Raw genomic sequence first — 17,466 nt, 5'->3', positions numbered from 1 at the left:
CACGCTCGTGTGGACCTAAAATGAACCTTAAATAACAAGTTTACCATTTCAAGCTTAATTGGGCTCTAAGAAAACCATTTACCAACCAAATGAACTATTTAAAATGACATTAAACACACCAAAACATGTCAAATAAACATCTTAAGTGCTTAGCCAATCTATCCTCATTGATATCACAAGAATATACATTTACAAAACAAAATAAAAAATCAAACACAACTTATCATTGCATCCATTCTAATACCTAACCAATGTACCTATCATGGTACTTCAATCACAACATATCATTGACACACACCATTCATATTTTCATTACAACCTTACCTCAATCACATACATTATATAAGTTGGAAATTTCAACATAATATCATACTTAGCATTTTAATTATTCCGAAACTTTAGTAATAATAATAAAAAACCCTATTACATGCCATATAAACCAAAACAAACATTCCAAAAACTACTAAATTAAGCTAGATAGTGTGACTTTGGTGCCGATCTGATCGTCCAACCTTCCGAGTATCCAAGAACGGTAATTAACACAAGTAAGCTAAATGAGGTTTAGTAAGTTCGATGTATTAAAACGATAAATCTTACTGAAATAAGTACAAAAATTAAAATAATAATAAGCCAACTATGAATATTTCCTATAATTCACAACCTCAATCGATAAATCACCAACAATCAATTCAATACTCAATGTATATATAACAATTCTATCAAGATCATGAAACAAGATACCTTACTGAGATTTTCAATTCGATGAACGTCTTATGGATAGGATTACATCAAAAATCCTACCAAAACAAACTAGATGCTCATATGAGCCAATCCATCTAAAACACACCAACGCTCGTAAGAGCTAATCCCTCCAAAACACACCAATGCTCGTAAAAGCTAGTCCAACCGAAACACACCAAAACAGAGATTATAACACAAGAGTTCGCAACAAATTCTGAACCTCGGTGTACTCGGGAAACATATATACATAAGTCCATAGCCATCTCCACTCCAATCCCCCATAACACACCTTATCTCGACTGTACTTTATCTCGCGTTCAAACTGATCCAAACATCAATTTCAATAACATTTCACAATTAACCTTTCATCACCAATAATTGAATATATCTATTATACCATGTTATACAATTAAAAAATTCATATAGAATTTAAATTCTTAAACCGTACGAACTTACCTGGACTGAATTGTAGTAGTTGCAGAAGTTCAAAGACTATTCCGTAATTTTTCCTTTTCCATGAGTATTTACGAGATCTTGATCTAAAATATAAAATTCCTCAATTATCAGCTTACATTTCACATTCCAATCCATTTTAAAATTAATACCCTTTTATTTTTTGAATTTACAAAATTACCCTAAACTTTTACAATTTTTGCGATTTAGTCCCTTAGCTAGAAACTCATCAAATTAACCATTTTTTTCAAGTCAATATTTCATAAAAATATACTAGGCGCTTAAACAGTCCCTAATGAACATTAAATTCACTATCAGACCCTAATATTTTGACATTTCCACAATTTAATCCTAAAATCAAAATCTAACAAAAATCACTTTACAAAATCATCAAACAACACAATCAAAGCTTCACATACATGGTATTCATCAAAAAAATTTAAGATTCATCAATGGAAACTTCTAAAATTTTTGACAGATTCTAAAACAAAGGCACGAGCTAGCTGGACCTAGTTGCAATGATCTCAAAAACATAAAAATTATAAATAAAAAAAAAACAAGTAAAGAAATCACTCACATGCAAGGATTTGTGCTTTGCCAAATTTGAAGCTCCAAAAATGGTGAATTACTTTAGGTTTTTTGGTGGAAGAATGAAAAAGATGATAAAATTTTGCTTTTGTTTTATTTAACTTTAATTAATTTACTAAATTACATATTCACCCTTAATTATAACCTTATAAATCCACAATTTAAAAGCCTATTATTTTCCATCAATATCCTAATGGGCTAATTATTATTTAAGTCCCTTTTATCATAATTAAGCTACCAAATCAATAGAATTCAAGGTTTACTAAAATTTGCACTTTTTTCAGTTTAGTCATTTTTCCTTAATCAACTATCTAAATGTTAAAATTTTTTAATCAAATTTTAATACGACTCTAATGACTTCATAAATATTCTAAAAATAATATTTAAGAGTTGAGACAACAGAATTTGTGGTCCCAAAATTACTGTTCCGTCACCACTAAAAATCGGGCTATTACAACGATTTTCCAAGTCCTTAAAAATATAGCCTTTTAAAATTACCCTACTGCATGCAGGTATGTTTAACTAAATTTTTTGAGGTAATTGCCTGTTAAATATTAAATTGTGAATTAGTCTTGTTGCTGATTGCTGATCAAAGTAGTGCAATGGAAGCATAATATTAGGTTTTTATTAAATATTCCTTGATTAATTGTGTGGTGTGATTGGTTGGTTAGTGTGTTTTGTGGTGGTTTAAATGGAGAGTCACTTCAGTGGCTAATATGACTTTCAAAATTTGGGTCAGACCATTTCGGTCGGGTTTGGGGCGCCACACTTGGAAACAAGATGAATCCACAACATCCTTCAAACAACTCTAATTTCCCCTCCAAGAAAGGAAGCTTGGCAAGAAAAATCTTGAAGGTGATCCCCACAATCTAAAAATTGTTAAAACTATTCTAAAAGAAAATTCAAAAGAAATTCTTGAAGAGAAAAACTCAAAGAGAATTTATTAACTTAAAAGAAAATGTTGTTGAATAATGAATTGTGTACGCTGAAAAGGTATTTATATAGGCTAGCTAAGTAAATCCAAATAAAACTCTTAAGTATACTGAAACTTTAATTAGCTTAAATAAGAAGTAGTTTTAAACTAAACTTTCTTGTTGACATAAAACATCTAAATAACTTAAAATTATCCAAATTTGGAATAAATAAATAAATAAATAATAAAAATTAGTAAATACAATATAGTGCTCATATATAATAAAAATTAAACCTAAAAACTGAATACTTGAATTAAAAGTCTGAAACTCTTAATTGCCATAATAATCTCGTTCAAAAATTTTACTTGCTCAGTCTTCACTAAAACGATCATAACTTGAGTTCCCAAACACTAAATCAAGTGATTCAAAGTGCATTGAGAATATAAGAGATAGTTCTTCAATTGATATGATACATACTAACCTAAAAATGCCTAAAACCCTTCCAAATATGCACCGCAAGTCAACTGATTAAACATGGCTTGGCGTGTAAGCTTCATTGGGGTCCTTGAAGTGTAACGCTCAAGCTTGTTAACATCTTCCACATGGGCTTGCCATTATGGATTAAATAAATTAAAGAAAATGTGAATTTGATTTAAGACCATTTAAAGGCAACTTCTGAAATATAGAAGTCTTATGCAAATTTTAAAAGAAAACACATTGAGTATAGTGTGGGATTTGAAAGTATCACCATGGGAAAAGGTTCTTCGATTTGGAAAGAAAGAAAAGTTAAGTCCAAGGTTTATTGGACCATATGAAATATTGAAGCGTCTTGTACCAGTAGCTTATCGGTTAGCATAACCACCAAAGTGCAAGAATCCACAACAAATTTCATGTTTCTATGTTGATAAGGTATAGATTGGATCCGTCGCATGTTATTACACCAAAAAATGTTAAGGTTCAACTAGACTTGACATATGAGGAAGAACCAATCAAGATTCTTACCCAAAAAGTTAAAAAGCTTAAGAATAAACAAATTGCTTTGGTAAAGTTACTTTGGAGACATCACAATATAGAGGAAGCTAGTTAGGAAAATGAGAAAGTGATAATACAACAACATTTGCAGTTGTTTGAATCAGGTAAATTTTTTAGGACGAAATTTTTTTAAGGAGGGGAGAAATGTAACATCCTTGAAAAATTTGAGGTCGTGACAATATTATTTTGAGCAATTACGAGTCAATTTTTTTAGAATAAATAAAATATGATTTGTAAGTGCTAGTGGAGAAAGTGGTAGGAAACCAGAGAAAATTCAAAAGACTAATGTATTGAGAAAACTTAATCTGGGGTATAGACTAAATTTTAAGGTTTTACAAAGTGTTGGGGTCAAAGTGAGAAATTAAAAGTACAAAAGAATTAAATTGAATTAGTGATGAAAGATGTGAGGACATAGAGAGAAATTTCACCAAGATCATTTGGATAAGTATGAAGGATAGGTTTTTTTAGTTATAATAATATTTTATTTTCATCACCATTACTATTATGATTATTAAATTATTTTTATTAAAATATTAAAGATATTTTAGAGGAAGGATGGAGAGAGTTCTCTATCTTCTTCCTCATTCATGTTACCATAATTGGAATGAAAGATACATTTTTTTCTTCTACAATTTGGTCCTCCATCTCCATTAAAGGTCTTTATAAGATCAAAACCATCAAATTTCCATAGAAACCATAGCAAAAAAAAAAAAAGTTACGCACAACCTAGCAAGCTTAGTTTTCAAGTTAGAAGTGGGGAGTACATGTTTGAAGGGAGAGAAAATATAGATAATGTGATAAACTAAGTTTTTAATGTAAGATCTTCATGATTTAGGAATAGAAACATGTTTACCTTGATTATTTGAGCATAAAAGTGTTGTGGATCAAGAATATTGATATCTTATATTTTATGATATTGCTATGAAATGAAGAAAAAGACAAGAAAGAATCTACAAGGAGTTTAAATAAGGGAAAGCAAGTAGACAAAGCTTGAAGGAAGTACAATTTAACCAAATTTGTAAGTACTTTAGAATTTTTCGTACTTAATTAGGATTTTGAAATTTTATGCTAATGTAAGCGTTAATGTCATAAATTTGAGTATTTGTAACTTAATAAATGTGTGAATAATTCAAGGAAATAGTAAATGAATGTGGTTATTGATGAATTAATTGTAACATGTTGGAAAGTTATGTGTGACTATGAAATTATGAAACTTGATTGTGCTTGTGATAAATACTGGATTTATAATAATGTCAAAGTCCTTGTAGACAAGTTTTGAACTTGTGGGATATAGATGGCATTCCATTAGGAATTCCTTAGCGTGCTTGTGTTCTAACACTATTAATGTTCATGATAATCTAACACTTACGTGCTCGTATACTTCGTGATTGTATTCCATATACCCTTCTTGTTCACTCAAGTCTGCAATGGGAAAAGTGAGTGATTAATGAATGAAAATGTATGAAGATAATGTGGTAAGTGAAATGATGCTATTTAACCTTGTTTCCCATATCAATCTTTATCTTTAAGTAGTTTTTATTAGCACTTATTTATTGATATACTATATTGAATAAAGAGATAAGTTAGAATTCTAAGTACTTATAAGCTTTTACAAGCTTAACGCTTTGTTTTGAACACGTAGGTAAAAATCATTTTGAAGACATATTTTGAAGTTAGCCATCCTCATCCTCAAGCAAAGATTGAAGTTTATGGAACTTAGATTTTGGTAATAGATTGGAAAGTACATAGGATTAGAACCATATGAATTTTTGTTGTAAAGTAACTAAGTGGTTCCAAAACTATGTCATGCGTGCCTAATATCATCTTGTACCTTCGGATAATCTTCCATGAATGGATATATTCATGTATTATATGAATTTTTTGAATGACCATTTGGCATAGTTTGAGTATTAAAAATGTTCAGAAGTGTTATGAAATGATTTATGATAGTCTGGACTTGATTTTAGATGTTTCCGACATGTTTTGGGAATTTGTCCTCAGAGTTGTAACACCAAAAATTAGTGTCGTGACATTGGACATGTAATTAGAGTAATCTGTTCTCGGTGTCACAACATCAGTCAGTGTCACGACACTCATTTCCCTTTTTACCCTGTTTTGACCCAAATAAGCCTTGATTGATCCCCTTTTGCAACCAAACTTTAAAGAAAGCCTAAAAATTACTTGACCAGGGCTCCAAATCGTAGATACCATGAATTTAGAGCTTGAAGCTTGAATTACATTACTATCCAGAAATCTTTGGTCAATCAAGCTTAATTAAACTATGATTTAAAAAAAAATATTGGTGTACAGAGATTTTTACTAGAGAGACTGAAATTTTATTCGCCTTCCCCTTATCTTTTAGGTTTGAAAGGAGTAGTCTATAGTTTTTCAACATTGTAGCTAACGGTATTCCTATGTGGCAGTCCAAATTAAATTTATTTAATTAAAACTTATTTTCATCCCAGCAACTGGATATCCAAGTTGGCATTTAAAACCCATTTGGACTACCATGTAGGACTGCTGTTAGGGAGGTAAAAGAGTTTAGCGATAGAGTGACCATTTTGTAGACTAAAACGTAACATTTCAAACATAAGTGACTCAAATGTAATTTGAGACAAAAAAAAAGTGACTAATTCTATAGTTTACCCTTAAAAAAATTGTCTGCCTACATGGAAGAGCATTTTAGGTGGGGGTGGGAAGGGAGACAATCCACTAGCTACATTTCAACACCAAAATCAATATGATTTTTTGAAGAAATCCACTCAAAATAATATTTTTTTTTAACTTAAAGCACATGATTTATCGTCTATAAAATTATTTTTAAGACTTAGTTAAATATTTAGTTAAAAGTATAAAATTATTTTAGCATTAATTATCTTTTACTTTTAATAATCATAAATATATTAAAATTTGTAATTTAAAATATAAATGATAATCATCTTTAAATTTTAATATCATTTAAAAATTTATATCGAGTTCTCTAGACTCTATCAATAATTCAATCAATGTAATCAATTTGAATAAATTTATTTCATTTCTAAATCATCTTAACTATAGTTTTATATCTTATTAGTCTCACTTTAATTTTTATCACAATTAATCTCATGTTTGGTTGAATGTAATGATATAGCCATTATAACTTAATTCTATGGGCCCACCACAAAGCATTGTTTGATTCAATGGAGTGCCTGTTACGAGTCTATTCCATTACGGGTTTATGCATGGAATATGGGGAATTCCTATTCTGTTTCATCCCCACTGAATAGTTGATTTGTGCCTAAAGAATTCCATTTTACCCTCCCATTTTCTCACCTCAGGAAAGCTCTCACTCAGCCTGATTGTAACACCCCAAACCAGGCCTAGACGTTACGATCGAATCTGACGTGTCACATTGAAGCGTTATTAGAGAAGTCATGTTTTATCTAAAATCTTTCTTAGTGTTTAAAGAATATTTTCGTTTTAAATTAAAGTGAATGGAAGCTGCGTACCAGGAAGGATTCAAGAAAAGAGGAGGTGAGTCAATTAGACTGCTTAAGTACCTAGCTCTTCCATGATCCAATCCTAGACATGCACACATTCATTGCCACACTTTAAGCTTATTACTTGTCCACGAACAACAAATTAACTTTAAGTCTATTTAAAATATTTATTTTCTTTGAAAACATTTACGTTGTAGAAGCTTTGCTCGGTTATCGTGATATTTGGAAAATAAGTAACTTTTATAAAATGCGCCCTAGGGCTATCCAATTTTAAAGAATCAATTTAAGTGATGTGAATCTCAAGTTGAAAACGATTTAAGTAATTTAAAAACCCAAAATAAAAATAATAGAGCGGCCTTATTACAACTTTAACCAAAATAGAAATAATAAAAAATAAATGCGAAATTTAAAAGGAAGCTAATTGAAACTTATTTAAAACCAGAAATTTAATCTTCATGGCAACTCAAATCGTCAGACTCCAAGTCCACCAACTAGGGCTCACCTGCAAGGATGGAAGAGAAAGGGGGTGAGTTTGGAAAACTCAGTGTGTATGGAAAACCCATCCAAAGCCCAAGTCAGCTCAAGCCCATTGGGCCAAAGCCCTATTCAGATAACAGCGGGTACTGGGCCGAAGTCCTTTTCAAAATACAGTAAACTGGGCTTTAGCCCCTTTTCATATAACAGTATGGCCCATAGGCCCATTCCAGAACAGAACAGAACAGACATATTCGTGTATGCAAGCCCAACCCAGCCTATAACCAACCGCTACACTCCACCCGTACCAGCCCTACACTCCATGTGGGGAATAGCTCAACCCACCCAACCCTACACTCCACAGTTGTAGCATTGCTGCTCAGATATTAGTAAGTTGAAGCAAAGCCTCCAGTACGTGGACAAGCCACTTTTAGTACTTCCTCCATCAATAACCCAGTCCCATGCATCAGATAATAATAACATGGCATGCAGTAAATAGTAACAGTCAAACATGCATTCAGGTCAACCTTAACCCTATGGGTATATCAGTAATTTTGCTCCTAGGGGTAAATCTGTAAATTTTCCACCTATAAAGGTATTTCAGTAATTTTATCAGTTTTGAGGGTTCTCATGAATGTTACTGTCCTTACTAGCTCATTTGTCATCGCAATAATTTATTTGTCTCAATTTCACAATTTTAACCATTGGGCCCTAAAACCCCTAATGGGCCCTACAGTGTCCACTAGCAATTTAAGCCCATTTAATTCAAGTTTTATGACCAGTTTACCGGTTTAAGCAGTTTCGATTCCACAGTCTAACAGAACATACTTATTGCCTATTTTTTTTATCTTATACATTTATTATTATTATTACCCGTATTGGCCCGTAAGCCCATTGGGCCCAGTTTTAGCCTATCGAGGCCCAATTACCGAAGTGCACGAAATTTTGCACACGACTAACTTACCACTTTTTAATTTCAGATCTAATGATTTCTAAACGTCTTGCGAGCACTTGCACACTCACAAGCCTACGAAATGCCAGAATTTCAGCATTTCGGCTTTTACCGAATTGAACTAGGAGAGGGTGTTCGATACACACCTGTTTCACGACGACTGCTACTGAGATCCCTTATGATGTCCTAAAATTGATTACCACAACTCTTAAATTGCAACCCACAACAACCAATCCCAATATTCATCAACCCATATTCGAACCATGCCCCTAAAGCCTTTAGAATCTTACCTTTTTGCCGAAAACCGATGACTAGATCTAAATCTAGTTGTTCCAAAGATCCAAGCCTTCGATCAAACCTCTAGAAGACACTAATCACCAAAATAAATCGTCGATTAAAGACCCTTAAAGCCCTATGCCCAAATCGACAGCCTCCCTAGATTTTAGGGACTTCAGCTTTTCTAAATTGTAAAATAAGATAGATCTGAGGTGATGAGCACTTACCACTTATTCCTTTTTGATTTCTACATAGATATGATGTAGATCTATCCTCTAAATGATAGTAGAACTCGAATCCAGGAGATCTAAAGTTTCGGCTATAAGTCCCTAAATCTATGGTATTTCGACTTTTTAAGTGACGAAGAAGATGACGATTTGAGGCTATAACTTTGAAGTAATGTTGCCGATAGATACTAAGGGTTTAGAGAAGATGAAAATTGATCAAAAAGAACAAAAATAACTAAAGGATTTTGGCTTGGAGAAATCGGCACAAGAAGTGAGTTTTTGGGATTTCAGCTTTTATGGCAATCGGCTATGGAGGTTTTGTGGAGGATGGGATAGACAGAGAAGGTGAGTAAGGTGATCAAAAGGTTTCGGCTAGAAGAAAAAGCAAAAAGGAAGAAAGAAAATGGAGGAAAAAGAGAGGAAGAAGAAATCGGCACCAAGGAGGAAGAATTTGCGTTTTCGGCTTTTGTGAGAACTCAGAAAAGATGAATGGTAGTGAAAGCTTTCAGGTGGCTAACCCTAATTCTCCAAGACAGAAAAAGAAAAGAACCTAACCCTAATATCAACTAAAACAATCGGCCCAACCTCCCTAAGGCCCTTGCTGAAATTCACTTAAGTGATCACATGCCCGGCACATGCCTAGAAAAAATAACAATATGCCTACCTTGCAACTTGGACCCTGGACCTTTAATTCCTTCCCAGACGCCTTTTTTTTAGGAACTTAGTGGCGCCACCTTGCCACTTTACCAAGGCCTTATTTGTGTCCTATTTTACCACCTCAACTTTAAAAGCCCATATCACCAGAACCCTCTCTCCCAAAATTAAAATTCAGGAATTGCCTCCAATTAAATTTACTCTTGGGCCTTTTTTCCCACACCATAAACCTTTCGTAATTTATTTAATTACTAAACTAAACATATGAAATAATAATAATAACATCCAAATTATTCGGGTCGTTTTCCACCTGAACCCAGACACAAGGCCCAATACTTCCAGGCCCAAAAATCGAGGCGTTACACCGATAGCCACTATCAGTCCCGATCTCTCTTACTTCCTTCGCCTCTGGCCACTAGCTGTCCTCCCTTAGGTAAACATTTATCTCTTTCGTTATTCCTTTCGATTTCCTCTCTACCTCTTTTAGTTACCTTAAAAACAAGTGTAACACCCATGAATATTATATTTCTACTTTTGCGAAAATGTGGTACAAAATGTGTAGCTGCTTTAGTGGTTAAGTGTTTTGGGAGTGTGTGAGAGGTCTTGGGTTCAAGGCTTACCCTTGGCAAATTTAGTTACTTTTGGAATTAAGTCTTATCTCTGCTCAATGGGCTTAGATTAAATTTCCTGTAGTTCCATATCAGAATGAGCTTGTTGGTTCGAGTGGTAAGGGGTTGAAAGGTTGGAGGTCCTATGTTTGAATACTTGCGTGAGCGAGAGAGTTTATTTTTGCTCGTTTGACTGAGGGAGTTTAGGTGGAACTGAAATTCTGATTAAGTGAGTTAGTAGAGAGAAATTAGGGATTTGCTAGAGTTTCTTTTTGTTGTTTCCCCAAAATTACTCTCTCTAACGTTTTATTTTTTTTTCCTTCTCTGTTTACACTTCCAATTTTCGGCTTCTTCCTTTCCTAATTCCTATTGAATTTTCCCTTTCAAAATACGTATCATTGATGTGTCGTTCTCTGTATTGTGGTGTAGGTAAGGGTTTTATTGCGTTATGAGTTAGTTTCTATAGGTGTAATTGTGAGGGTTGATTTTTCTGCAATTATTCTGGTGAATGAGAAGGCTGTGAGGAGTGAGTATCGCTCCTTTTGCTTGAATTGTGTTAGCGACAAATATTGGCATTGGTAAGTCTTGAGCGTTATTTCAGGTTTTGGTATCGATTCGTAAATTGATTGCTAATTGAGCAATTGGATGCCTTTTCATAGGCTTTAAAGGCCTCGGGTGTGCTTTTGCATCAAAATCGTATCAAGTGTGTACCCGAAATGAAAAAATTGATGTTTCGACAAAAGCCAAAAATAGCCACTACCGATGCCACACGAGTGTGTGGTTGCTCGTGTGGTAGGTCGTGTCGTGTGATTGATGAAGGTATGGTCGTGCGTAAGAAACGACCGTGTGGTCGCTCGAGTGTGGCCGTGTGGGCCATACTGGCTAGCCAAGTTGGGTATGTGGGCCCGCACAGGCATCTCACATAGGCGTGTAGATTATAAGGCCAGGCCGTATGGGCCACATGGGTAAGGCCAATTTAGGCCTGTGGGCCACACATGCATCTCACACGGGCATGTAGGCCCATTATACTAAAATATTATGTAGGGTCGCACAGGTCTTCCTAATCGACTATGGGCCAATTGTAGGGTCGATAAAGGCTAACTAAACCCTGAAATCATGTGTATTGTTAGACTGAGATTCTGTTCTGAGCATGATTAAGTTATGCATATATGATATCTGTTCATATAAGCATGTTTTATCTGATAATTCGATATGTATGTTCTGTGTCTGATTTTAGGGGTTGGGATGATGTATAATGAAGGAAGTGTTCTGAAAGGCAACTTACGCCTATTATATAGCAGAATGGCTACATTATATCTGTTATGTGCCGCATCGGCACTATATGGTGTGTAAGGATGGGTGGGTGTTTTAAACCCCACATGATGTGTAGGGATGGTAGGAGATGGTGTGTAGAGGATGGGGGTAAGATTTCGATTCTGATTTGTGTATCTGTGGCTTTAGGCCCGAATCAGTATCTGACTGTTTTTGATTTTTTGGTTGTGTACATGCTTAATTCTGTAGGGTTACACACTGAGTTTACGTAAACTCACTCTTTTCTATTTAATCTATTCAAGTAATCCACAAAGTTAGGCGGATCGGTGCAGCGGAGGACTCGACGGTGACCACCTGCTTTTATTGTTTTATTTTGTTTTATGGTTTTATTTGAAGTTTTGGCTTTGAGTTGGAGAGGTTGTATTTTCTAGGACTTTATGGAGTCTTTTAAAATGCTTGGCATTAGTTTTGGGATTTTGGTTTAACTTGCTTACAACTACGATCGTTTTATCTAAAACATGATTTTCTTAAAATGCAAATTGTGTTCATTAAACATGATAAGTTTCCTGAGCTTCCGCTAAAATGATATGATTAAAGGCAAGTCGACTAATTGAATATATGTTTTGAATTAAATGAAAGCAATTTATGAGCTTAAGTGTTTTACCGAGTTAGCTCCGTTTTCAAAATCTCTTTCATGTAACATCGCCAAATTCTATAATATCCCGAATTAGGGCCTAATCGGAATAGTGGTTTTGTGACCACAAATCCGAGATAGAAATAATTATTTTATAATTATTTTTATGTTTATGATATGATTTCATGATTGTGTGAAAATTTCGTGATGAAATCCTATGCCTAAAGTGCTTAAATTGAAATTAGGGACTAAATCGAATAATTTGCAAAACTTGCATTCTAGGAGTTTTTAGTATGAAATTTATTTGAAATATTAATGAGGAGGTCTTAAATAGCAAAATGACCAATTTCTAAGTCTATGGACAAAAATTTGGACATGGATGGAATTTTTGGAAAGTTTAGTAGTAAGGGCATTTTGGTCATTTGTATATTAAATGAAATAAAACGAGAAAAATAACACAAAATGATCATCTTCTCCATATTGTTGCTGCCGAATTTTACCTCTCCCCATAGCTAGGGTTTCTTCAACTTTCAAGCTTCATAGTAAGTGATTTCATGCCTCGTTTTTAATGATTTTTATGTTTTTGAAATCCCGGTAGCTCGAATTAACTTATGCTAGCAATAATTCAACCTAGGGTTCATATTTGGAAAAATAACCATAGGTGAAATTTGAGTATTTTGGTGTTTTATGATAGAATATGAGGTTTTAAATTATGTTAGACAACTTGTGCTACTCGGTTTTAAGCAAAAACGAGTAAAAGGGCTTAATCGGTAAAAATACCTAATAGTCATAAGTACATGTTAGAGTGTGAATTTGATGTTGCCATAGAAGGGAAAATGATCAGCATGTAATAAAACATAAGAATAAGGGATGAAGTTTAATTCCCGAGCCTAGGGGCAAAAGTGTAATTATGCAAAAGTTTAGGGGCAAAAATGTAATTTTCCAAAGTTCGTATTAAATGCTGTTTTGATGAATGTATTATTAAATAAGATTAATTTGGCATTATAGATCAAGAGAAACGAGATTCAAGTCGCGATCGAGGGAAAAATAAAGTTTACGAAGAATAGGCTCGATTGCTAATATTTTGTATCGAGGTAAGTTCATGTGTAAATGTAGTAACATAATTGTCATTTTGAGCAATTTAATGTTGTTTATATGGTATGATGCTTGTTATTATCATGAAATGTTATGTTTTGTGGTTATTGTTGAATAATATGTAATTATGTGAATTACTTGATGAGTATGAACTATCACCGAGTATCGGTTCCGATATTCCGTGGAAGATGGCAAAGATGTGAGATCGAGGAAAAAGCCCGTTTAAACCTTAGGAATATATTAGAATACAAGTGACATGTCACTAGGATACTTGAGTTCCGAACTCGTTGAGTTGAGTCCGAGTTCGTGAGTTGTAACTAGGCATCCGAACTCGTTGAGTTGAGTCTGAGTTCACTTATGGATGCGAACACCCGAGGTCGTTGAGTTGAGTCCGAGTTCACTTATGGGCGGGTTACATGGTAGCTTGGCTACATAAGTTCCGCAGGCTATTGAGTTTGTCTAGCTGCGGGTATGGCACTTACATTCATGAAATCCGCGTATTCGAATTATATTCCGATGTGTTCAACGAGTGAATCTTAAGTGAATGAGAAGAATGCCTAAAATGAAGGTGACATATTGGTAAGTGTGGTGAATGAGAAAATTTGGTAGGTATGTGTTTAAATCCTCGGGTTGAGAACTTGGTATGATGAAATCGTAGAAAGATATTAAATGCAAATGAAACATGAATGTCTTGGTGTTGTTTATGCAAATGATGTTTTACGTGGAATTTCATGATTATGTTACTTGCTATTTGCATGTGAACTTACTAAGCATTTATGCTTACCCCCTCCTTTTCATTCATTGTAGTTGTTGACAAGCCGACTTGAGAATCGGGATAGGTCGAAGATTCGTCCACACTATCCGAAGGCCTAAATTGGTAAAATGGCTTGTGTATTTTGAATGTGGCATGTATGGAAAAATACTCACTTTGTGTAAATGATCTTATGATATGGCTATGGTTTGACAAGAAAAGGGTTTGTAAATTATTAGCCATTGGAATGGCCAATCTAAGTCATATTTGATGTTATGTATGTTTAAAATGCTATTTAGTCCATGAAAATACATAGTAAAGTAAATTTTGCCATAAAATAGAATCTGACAGCAGCAATGATGTAAATTTGAAAAATCACTAAAAATAGTGTAAATAGAATTAAATGATGACTAAGTTATGAAATTGAAGCTTGATTAGTCTATTTTCATATGGATGGAACAAAATAGGAATATGAGTTATATTTTGTGAGATATTTAAGTTTTGGTGGAATAGGGTCAGAGTGATCTCTGTATCCCCTATTTTGAATTTAAAAATTCACTATAAATTTTAAAAAAACATTTAGGAGTTTAATCTTACATGTATGAAATCCTTATTGAGTCTAGTTTTATAAGAAACAAACAGCATAGTCATTGAAACTCTGTACAGGGAGATATCTGATTTGTAATACACAGGGGTCAGAGTAGTCGAACCCTAAAATAGGTGAGATATTAACTAATAAACTGTACTAATTGGCTTGACCAAAAATTCTAGAAAAAAAATTATTAAATATATATATGAGTATAGTTTTAGGGAAAATTTACAGATTTTAATTTTTAGGTTCAGAACTCGAGATATGAATTTTTAAGCGACTGTGATGCAGTTGGCCAGCTTGTCTGGAAATTTTAAAAATAAATTGTTTGAGCTGTTAAATTGATGAATTAAGTTTAGTAACACCTCAAGCTTGAATCTGGCGACAGTCTCGGGCGTGAGGGCGTTACAAATTCGGCCATAACGTCTAAGCTAGGTTTGAGGTGTTACATTTTGTGGTATTAAAGTCAGGTTGAAAAACTCAGCTATGAATTTTGGGTTCCAAAATTTGGTTTTAAAGAATTGGTTTTCAAATTATTTTAAACACTCTGATTAAGTACGTGGAACACCGAGCCTCCGGTGCCGATCCTGTAAGTATCTCTGTACTTAGATTAAACTGTTTTGAAATACTGTAGTTAGTACTCTTTGAAACTATACTAAGATAGTTAATAGAATGAAACATCTGAAACACTTCTAAACTTCTGCTAAATTGTATATACAATATCTGTTAATAAATACTGAAACTGATGCATAAAATTTTTAATGTAGATAAAACTTTAAAATTACAATAACGGTACGGGTATTCGTGGACGTCGTATTCGAAGTCGAGGTAAAGGCTGTAGGAAGGCTTGGGTTGAGTCATCATCTCTAGGCAGCATGCCAAATCTGGACACTAGTGAGACACCTGTGTCACCTGCTACTTAGACTGGGTTTAAGAGTCGTTCAGTTGGGGATGACGCAATGTCCCAACCATGCTGAGGATATTGGAGAGGGTCACTAGGCCTAATTCTGGATCTGGGGCCGAAGGTCGGTAATTGAGCAACTCTGGTCTAATGGAGCTGAGTTGTTTAAGGGTGTCACAGGAGTTGCCCCTAGTGTGGCTGAGTATTGGTTGGAGGCCACTGAGAGGATTATGGATGATATGGACTGTACGCTCGAGCAGAAATCGAAAGGTGCAGTCTTCTTACTTCGCGATGAGGCTTACCAGTGGTGGTTGACGGTTAAGGATGGCACTCAGCCGAATCGTTTGACTTGGGAATTCTTTAAGACTATATTCCAAAGAAAGTATGTGGGAGTTAGCTATGTCGATGCTCGCAGGAGTGAGTTTCTGAATCTCACACAAGGTGATCGATCTGTAGCCGAGTATGAGGGCAAATTTTTGAGGTTGAGTCGCTATGCTCGAGGCATAGTGGTGTCCGAGTATGAGAGGTGTGCTGGGTTTGAGGATGGCCTAAGGGATAATCTGAGGGTTCTAATTACTCCGCAAAGGGAGCGTAAGTTTTATGTTCTGGTAGAGAAGGCAGAGATCGCCGAGGATGTTAAGCGCGCGAAGTGCCAGAATAGAGATAGGGAGAGAGGTAAAAACAAGAGGGATTCGGAGCCCTCGAGTTCTATGCAGAGGCCTAAGAAAAAGGTTAGATCTGATGGGCCAGTTAGAGTGGGTGGCCCTATTGCTTCTACTAGGATGCTGCCTTGTGGAGATTGTGGGAGACACCATTCGGACGACTGTTGGAGAAAGATTGGGGCTTGTTTGAGGTGTGGGTCTCTTGAGCACCGTATTAGAAACTATCCACAGTGGGCAGATCAGACGCAAGCTCTAAGTTTTGTTCAGTCACAGAGGGCAATTCAGCAGCCACCTAAGGGTCATGATAGGCTAGGGGTGGAATGGTTTGGGTCATAGACAGAGCACCGGGCAGAGGTACTAGTTAGACAGAGGCGAGGCAGCCTATTTTGGTTTATGTTACACGTCGCTGAGAGGATAGAGATGCTTACGTTTTTTTTATATTTGATGTACCTTACTTGGCCTTGACAGACATATGGTCTACTCACTCTTACATAGCTAGTACTGCATCTGGAAACCTGGGGATTACAGTTGAGAGCACTATGAGTGAGGTCACTGTATTGAGTCCGTTGGGGTAGTCTGTTTAGGTTAGCAAACTATATAGGGATGTTCCCTTAGTAGTGCAAGAGACGGTATTTCTGGCTAATCTAATGGAGTTACCATTTGAGGAATTCGATCTGATTCTGGGTATGGACTGGTTGGTTAAGCACTGGGTTAGTCTGGATTGTGCGACTAAGAAGGTTGTTTTAAGAATTGAGGTGGATGAAATGGTGGTTGTGATCAGAGAGTGTCGGGATTATTTGTCTAATGTGATATCTGTACTTGTGGCTGAGAAATTGGTACGGAAAGGGTGTGAGGTGTTGCTGGCCTATGTCAGTATTTCTGAATATAGGGGTTCTTCTTTGGGAGATTTCAAAACTGTGAGGGATTTTTCAAATGTTTTTCCTGAGGAGTTACTAGGATTGCCTCCAAACTGAAAGGTTGAGTTTGGGATCGAGCTTCTTTCGGGTACAACTCCGGTGTCCATCGCTACCTATTGTATGGCACCAAAAGAGCTTACAGAGCTTAAGGCTCAACTACAGAAGTTGTTGGACCGTAGTTGCATTCTTCCTAGTGTGTCTCCATGGGGAGCACCAGTCTTGTTTGTTAAGAAAATGGATGGGACAA

The 17,466-nt window shown here is 35.1% G+C and overlaps 1 protein-coding gene across 1 annotated transcript; it reads left to right on the top strand.

Moving 5' to 3' along the window:
• The first annotated feature begins 15,709 nt into the window (after positions 1-15,709).
• Positions 15,710-16,877, top strand: LOC108459215 (uncharacterized). The gene is made up of 3 exons (XM_017758567.1): positions 15,710-15,764; positions 15,821-16,315; positions 16,771-16,877. The coding sequence occupies exons 1-3, from the start codon at positions 15,710-15,712 to the stop codon at positions 16,875-16,877; spliced, it is 657 nt and encodes a 218-aa protein (XP_017614056.1).
• The last annotated feature ends 589 nt before the right edge of the window (positions 16,878-17,466 follow it).

Source organism: Gossypium arboreum, chromosome 4 (genome assembly GCF_025698485.1).
Source record: "Gossypium arboreum isolate Shixiya-1 chromosome 4, ASM2569848v2, whole genome shotgun sequence".
NCBI classification, from domain to species: Eukaryota; Viridiplantae; Streptophyta; class Magnoliopsida; order Malvales; family Malvaceae; genus Gossypium; species Gossypium arboreum.
The sequence above is the reverse complement of the archived record's forward strand: the minus strand, read 5'-3'. Positions and strand labels throughout refer to the sequence as shown.

What these genes read in the sequence shown, in the direction of transcription:
- LOC108459215 (XM_017758567.1), top strand. Translation starts at nt 15,710, where the DNA reads ATGCTGAGGATATTGGAGAGGGTCACTAGGCCTAATTCTGGATCTGGG. An exon ending in TTCTGGATCTGGGGCCGAAG is followed by an intron (nt 15,765 to 15,820) that starts GTCGGTAATTGA and finishes AGGGTGTCACAG; the next exon opens with GAGTTGCCCCTAGTGTGGCT. An exon ending in GAATAGAGATAGGGAGAGAG is followed by an intron (nt 16,316 to 16,770) that starts GTAAAAACAAGA and finishes TGGCCTTGACAG; the next exon opens with ACATATGGTCTACTCACTCT.